This window comes from Balaenoptera acutorostrata, chromosome 15 (assembly GCF_949987535.1).
Source record: "Balaenoptera acutorostrata chromosome 15, mBalAcu1.1, whole genome shotgun sequence".
In the NCBI taxonomy this organism is placed as follows: domain Eukaryota; kingdom Metazoa; phylum Chordata; class Mammalia; order Artiodactyla; family Balaenopteridae; genus Balaenoptera; species Balaenoptera acutorostrata.
The window spans coordinates 45,027,451-45,034,732 of NC_080078.1; the positions used below are offsets into that span (position 1 = coordinate 45,027,451).

Sequence of the window (7,282 nt, forward strand, 5' to 3'; positions counted from 1 at the left end):
CACCCTTCACAGCCGCATCTTACAGGCCTGAGACACAGAAACAGGAGTGGGCGGAGAGGCTCGCAGGGGAGGTGCGGGCCCGCCAGCTCTAAGCGCTCTCCCTGGAGCTACAGAGCCACCCAGGAGGAGAAGAGCAGGAGGCTGGCGGGGGGGACTCCTGAACTGGCTTCTCGTGGGCAGGGCTCCTTGGAAGACAGGGGGAGCCCCACCAGGTGACCCTGACAGTTCTGTCTTCATCCAGCTGGGCTGATGTTCTCAGGGTAAGATCTCTGGACCTGTAGTGGCATCCGTGGCCACCCCACCCCACCCACAGCTCCAGCCCTGGGAGGACGAGGACGTTCACTTGTGCCCCCGGAAGGAGGGACCATGACCAGACTCTGGGGGTCCTGCCTGCTCCTGCTAACCATCCCGGTGGTCCTGGTGGATAGCACATTCCTATACAAGAACACAGGCAAGGTGTTGAGGGAATTAAGGGCCATCAGCACCTCAAGTGGCAATGTGAAGCAGTGTCTGTGGTTCGCCATGCAGGAATACAACAAGGAGAGCAAGGACAAATGCCTCTTCCAGGTGGTCAAGGTGCTGCAGGTCCAGCTGCAGGTAAGGGTGCTTCCTCCCAATTTGCATATTTGTTTCTGGCAGCACAGACTGAAGCCAGGCTGAGAGAGTGGGCGTGTGAGCATCACCGGGACCCAGCGGTTCTGGACACTCGAGCGCCGGACCCCACGCCCAGCGTCTTTTCTCCACGCGTTGCGACCTCTGTCCTAGGGGCCCCAACCTGTGAACTCAGTTAAATCCCAAACTGCAAATCACACGTCTGTGATCCGTGTTTGCTAAGGCTGGGAGACAAGTTGAGCGCCATGAATATTTTGTAATAATGCAGCCCTGGGCGACATTCAATCTATCCACGTCCCATGGAATGTGGATTGATATCAAATAGATAGGCTCATAAAGTGCCTCCTCCCAGATTCCTTCATTCTGTCAGTCCTACATTTCTTTAGCGGCAGTGGAGACATTCTGTCCACAGAACCCCTCCTCGCAGGACCTCAGGTGGCCCAAGGCTGGGAGACATTGCTCGCTTGATTCCCATGTGGGTGACGCTCCACATGGCCCCGCCTGCCAAGTCCAAGAAGAGGCCCTTGGGGTTGAAATTCCGCTGACTTCCAGCCTCAGTCGGGTGGTTGGGGCATAATTGCACCGGAGGTTTGCAGGGATGAGTTGTAAAGAGAGTCAGCAGGCAGGCCATTGAGAAAGACTTACCCCAGGTGTCGGACTCCACACTGCCCCCATTGGCAGGAGCCGGGCCAGTCTACACGTGACCCCACATCCCGGCACAAGTGAGCCATCGACACGGTGTTCCCAGCACACGAGGCTGATGGCTGCACACTCCATCAGGGACAACCCCACCGCCCTTTGAAGTTAAGGCTCCTGGCTCCTGTAACTTCCACACCCCCTTCACAGTTCTCCCCTTTGGTACCCATGCATCATGGGCATGCAGCCCTTCCATGCCAGCCACTCTAGATAGGGCTGAGATGGACGCAAGTGATCACAGCCTTTAGGGAGCCAGGGGACCAATTAGAAGACAGGCTGCCAAGCTAGGCCGGAGAGCTGGGATGCTGTCTGTGGCGTGGTGCTTGGGGCCAGGCATCAGGGGGCTTCCTTAGACAGCTGGTGGGACCTGGGTCCCCTACACAGTCATGGTTGAGCACCACCTCCCCAGGGAGAGATGAAGGTGCAGCCCGAGGGCAGATGGGCTGCAGGGGAAGGAGGCTGGCGGGCAGTGTTTTCTGGGGGGTCCCCAGAAGCAGACCCTAGTGCTAGTGTTCCAGTGAGGTGGTTTATTTGAGAGGCCATCCAGGAAGCACCAGGCAGCCTGGAGAGGATTGAGAGGGGGCAGGGAAGTGGCCAGTGCAGGGGAGCCACTGAGCAGGTGACCACCAAGGGCATCTGGGCTCAGGGTCCCTGGGGCCTTGGGGAGAGGGGGCAGCACCGCCGAGCTGGGCCACCTGCAGGAGAGGAGCTGGGTTCCTCATCCACAGACTCTCACCTGTCATTGGCTACGAGCTGCTCCAGGAGCCCTTGGCTCCTGATGGCAACAGGGAGCCCCGGGAAGTGACAGCGTGGGTGGGTGCCTGGGGCCCCACCCATGGCATCTGCCGCAGGAGGGGAGTGGGGAGTGTTTAGGGGTGCGGCGGAGGGGAAGAAGGAGCGTGGCCCATTTCAGCAACCCTAGGGAGCCAGTGTGAGCAGCCAGACGGGTGGGCGGTGACCAGGCCAGGCCAGGCCTCATAGGCTGTGGGCAAGACTTTCAGGCCACCTTAGGAGGATGAAAAGCCAGAGAAACATTAGGTCAGGGAGTTCTTGGGATCCATATGATCAGATATGGGCTTTGAATCTGTCACTCTGGTTAGCTCACCTTGAAAGGGGTGTGAGTGCTCAGGTTCCCGTTTCCCTGGAATCAGCACACAGCCATCCTCTTCCTTCCTGTGGCCGGATGAGCAGAGAGGCCGGGCCCTCTGGGAGGTAGGAGGAGTGGGGACGGCTGTTAGGGGTGCACGTTCTAGTACCCGACGCCCCCGTCTCAGCCCCGGGTCAGTTGCCAGCTGGCTAACCAGCTTCTCCCACTACAGTCCAGTCACCCTTGTTAGTTCTTTGGAAAGAAACTAAGACGTCATACGACCTCGTTAAAGGCTGGAGTTGGCAGTGAGGGAAGGCCTGGCAGAAAAGCGTGAGTCCAGGTGAACCTGGACCCAAGCTGCAGACACACCTTTCATCTCCTGCTGTCATCTTCTTTTTGACCTCACTGGTCATCAGAATCACCTGGAGGCTTGTTCAAACACAGACTGCGGGGCCCACCCCTGGAGTTTCTGATTCAGTAGGTCGAAGCCCTGCATTTCCATCAAGTTCCCTGGTGATGTTGATGCTGTCGGGCCAGGGACCCCACCTGCGAAGCCTGGAACACCACTGCGGAAGGACGGCCCTTATTCCTTCTGTGATTCCAAGAGCTGATGGGAGAAGGATTTTCTGGGTGGCGGGCTTGGCCATCTCTAAATCCTGCTGTAATCTTTTAAAACCAGATGGGAGCAGATTTTAAACGGACATATGAGCAGGCTTTACCTCACTCAAGTGTTAGCAAATTCTGTCAATCACTGCTGTTCTGCTTCCTAAACACTCAGAGAACAGGAAGACAAACCCTGGCCACGTGGGCCCCTGGGATGGTGGGAGGGGCCTTGGGTGGGGAAGTCCCAAAGGACGGGGGATTTCAGATGACAGAATCTGAGGGGGGTATGTGTGGGAAGGGACTCAGGGAGGGGGTCCTATGTGGTCGAGGGGCCTGTTCCCATGGGGCACACGTGAACTGGTAATATCCCGGGCCCAGGAGAGCCCAGGTTCTGGAAGTAGAAGGTCTTGCCTTCAAGAAAGCCCCAGGCTGGATGGGGCCTTCCCCCGGGGAATCCAGCTCCAAGTGGTGGTATCAGCGTGTGGTGGGCATTATAGGCCATCCCCTAAAGATATGTTTGGAGAGGGGGAGAGGGGAGGAGGAGATAGGGAGAGAGAATGAGAGTGAGAGCAATTTGTTAAGGGTTAGCTGAACCTTTTAAAAAGTAGAAAAAGCTTTTTTGAACAAAATTGCATGATTGCTAATCAATAGGCCACAGATCGTCTGGAATACTTTATTGATGCTGTAATTGCCCGCACCAACTGCAGAAAGCTTCCAAACGGTAATGAAAACTGCATGGTTAATGAAAACGTCAAACTGGAAAAGGTAGGTGACAAACCAACTGTCTGCGATGGTCTTGGCTGCTCTGAGCCCCAGGCAGAACTTGGGGTACACAGACCCTCTCCTTGAGGTCAGCATCAGTCCCAGTGTTTCGCCCCAGAAGTGGTCAGCCCTGTGGCCTTCAGAGCAGAGGGTGCAGGGCAGCAGGATGTGGAGGACCCCTTGTCCTAGGGACAGGATGCTGTCAAGGTCACTCTTACTGCAAGGACTCCATCCCTCCAGGCTCCTGGTGCAGGAAAACTTGCTAACACACATTCCGAGAGTCTGCCCTCTCGGACCCTGATGCACCACCCAGCTGTTGCCAGCCCCACAGTCGTTCATCCTTGTGAAGGCACAAAAGGGAGTCCATTCACTCAGCCGCCCATCAAAGCTTACTCGGCACTTGGCGCTATTCTGGATGCTGGAGATTAAGCAGTGACCAGGCCAAGTGGTGTCCCCACCCTCCCAGGCTCAGCCATGGTTTCCACAAATGTCAGGGAAGAGCCCCAGGCTCTCAGTAGAGGGCTGACATGGCCTGAGGGCTTTTGGCCTCGAGCCTGTATTTCTGACTCAGGGTGGGAGTGCCCGGGGCTCATCCAAGGGCTTCCTCTGAGGTTGTTGAAGGCCCCGGGCTCCCTGAAGGTGGGCCCCTTCCTTCACACTCAGTGGTCCTCCATGTGAGCCATGTCAGAATCACCTGGCGGCCTTGACACACCTGGATGGTGGGGTTTCCCCCTGCAGAGTCTGATTCAGTAAGTCTGGAGAGGAATCCAAGACCTGGCATTCCTCACGAGCTCCCCAGGCTGGGGGTCCGGGGCTGCTGCTCTGGCCTTGGGACCATACTCAGAACCGCTGCTCCATGCAACCACAAGGGCCCGTTGACAGGAGCCTAAAACTGCCTCTGTGAGCTCGCCATGAACAAATTCCATCATTTCCAGCAGAATAGAGGCCCTTCAAGGACAAACATTCAAGCAGGGAGCGTGTCTGATGCCATCTTATCTTTTATGTTAGTTTTGTTTATCTTTTCCTGGTAGTACAAGTATGGTTGGTTGAAGCTTATATTTTCTACTGGGAGCATTGTGGATAAGGGAAAGTTGTCGCTTTTTACCTGTTTGTAGAAAATATTAAAGAGAATTAAGGAAACTTGTCTTCAGGAAGCTCTTTTATTCTCTGTAAGGTTTCCATGGTCCATCTCGGTTTTAAAGCACACAGTTATCGATAATGAAAACTTTGTTCCTTTCTTTCCAAGTGTTTGGAATAATGCTGAAGAGGAGTAATGCTGGGCATTCTCTCTTATTCCTGGGGGATTTAATGGGATTCTCTTCAGTATTTATACCTTATTACTAAATATTGTATCGAGTATTGATTTCTGAAGCTCCTCCAACTCCCTCTTTACCAAGATTTTTTAAATTAAGAATGTTTCCTTCTGGGGCTTCCCTGGTGGCGCAGTGGTTGAGAATCTGCCTGCTAATGCAGGGGACACTGGTTCGAGCCCTAGTCTGGGAAGATCCCACATGCCGCGGAGCAACTAGGCCCGTGAGCCACAGCTACTGAGCCTGCGTGTCTGGAGCCTGTGCTCTGCAACAAGAGAGACCGCGATAGTGAGAGGCCTGTGCACCGCGATGAAGAGTGGCCCCCGCTCGCCACAACTAGAGAAAGCCCTCGCACAGAAACGAAGACCCAACACAGCCAAAAATAAAATAAATAAATAAATTTTAATTAAAAAAAAAAAAAAGAATGTTTCCTTCTATCAATTATTCTTTCAGTATCTACCAAGTTTATTGAATAATTTTTTCTTCTTTGACCCATTACTATAATAAATTCAAATAATAGATTCAAATAATAGATAATAATAAATAAAATCAAGGTTACATCTGATCTCCCACCAAAATATGATGATTATTAATATTTGCTGTCTATCCGTGGGTGGGACGGGGACAGATACCACTCCAGGTACCTGCTGGTGGCTACAAAGGTCTGCAGCCTCCAGCCAGCAGATTCCTGGGGACAGTCCTTGATGGGTGATGACACGTCTTCCAACACATTCCTAAGCTGACACTTAGCATCCCAAGCTGACACCTGGCAACAGAGCCATTTTTTTCTCTTCCTCTTGGCACACTGCTGACTTTTGCTGTGGTGGTGGTCTTTTTCAGAGACGAATGTGCACCTTTCTGGTGGGCGCACTCCCGTGGCACGGTGATTTCACCGTGATGAAGAAGAAGTGTGTGGATGCCTAGGGGCTCTGGAGCTCCTACCACCATCCCTTCCTTTGTCTGTGAAACAGCAATGGCCTGTGAGTCGTCACCAGCACACTTTCCTCATACATGTCACCCTGCTTGCTGTTCTGCTTTCTAGATTCAGGTTAGGTGGTAACGAAAGATGGGCGGGACCAAGTCCTCCTTCCTGGCCTCACGGGAGGCCACTTGCCTTTGTCAGGCATGATGGCCCGCCCCCAGGAATAAGGAACATTTGTCACTGAGCACAGAGGGTGAGGTGAGGTCTGATTCCATTTCCCACCACACCCCTGGGAAGGAATCTCCTTTTGATCTGGTAATCCACCCCCCCCCCCCCCACCGCCCCACAGAGGGCTGAACGCAGTGGGTACTCACAGGTTCCTTCTGGAAGCCTCCTTTGGCCTGAGGCCCCTTTCTCCCTGGGTCCCGAGTGGATGGGTCACCAGTGGGAGATGAGGGGGACGCAGCTGGGAGACCCCCTGGCAGAAGCAGCAGTCTTCCCCTTGGGGGCTCTGTGAATTGGGAGAATTTGTGTTTCTTTTTATGTAAATGTCAACAGTGGTCACAGATCTAGAGGGGTGAGGACAATAAGGCCTTCAAAGGAAGCTGCAGTGTTCACATGTGTCTGTGGGTGCACGTGTGTGCAGGTGTGTGCTGGTGTGCATATGCAGGTGTGTGTATGGAGAGAGATGGAGGAGAGATGGGGGTATGTGGAGAAGGAAGTACACAAATAGAGATGATAACAGGAGATAAAACTCCCTCAAAGAAAGTAATCATTAAAAATAGGTGTGTCTGAGGGGGCATTCTTTAATGGATAGAGTTTTAATTTCACAGGATGAAAAGCTTGTGGAGATCAGTTGCACAACATTGTGAATATACTCAACACTACTGAACTATACACTTAAATGGTTTGGATGGGCGATGTTATATGTATTTACCACAGTTAGATTTTTTAAAAATAAATAGGCTGTTTTAAACGTGCTGTTGGGTACAATTTGGGAGACCAACTGTGTTTCCAACGTTCAGGGCTTCACCTCAGGGCCTGGTGGGTGGCGGGGATACAGCATTCCTGCCCCAGACAGAATGAGGCCTCGGGACTAAAAGGCCACTTCTTTTGTCTCTGGTTCCTCCAAATTAAGGTCTCACGGTTGGAGACACCATGCCACCTGGGGTGACAGGGGACAAGTGGCATTCACCTTGCAGAGCCCTTGCCTCTCCTCTGATTGTCTCTTCCCCCCTGTCAGCCCCCCTAGTCTCTCTTCCCAGCCCACCCATGTGTGCCCCGCTCTCC

General features: G+C 53.4%; 1 protein-coding gene across 1 annotated transcript; it reads left to right on the plus strand.

Annotated features, from left to right (window-relative positions):
- Positions 1-366: 366 nt before the first annotated feature.
- On the plus strand, positions 367-5,994 carry CST8 (cystatin 8). Its single transcript, XM_007191914.1, has 3 exons — positions 367-597; positions 3,650-3,763; positions 5,911-5,994. Exons 1-3 carry the CDS (start codon positions 367-369, stop codon positions 5,992-5,994), a joined length of 429 nt encoding a protein of 142 aa, XP_007191976.1.
- Positions 5,995-7,282: the final 1,288 nt, after the last annotated feature.

Coding starts and splice junctions, on each gene's coding strand:
- CST8 (XM_007191914.1), top strand. CDS start 367: ATGACCAGACTCTGGGGGTCCTGCCTGCTCCTGCTAACCATCCCGGTG. Junction 598..3,649: donor TGCTGCAGGTCCAGCTGCAG/GTAAGGGTGCTT, acceptor GCTAATCAATAG/GCCACAGATCGTCTGGAATA. Junction 3,764..5,910: donor AAAACGTCAAACTGGAAAAG/GTAGGTGACAAA, acceptor GGTCTTTTTCAG/AGACGAATGTGCACCTTTCT.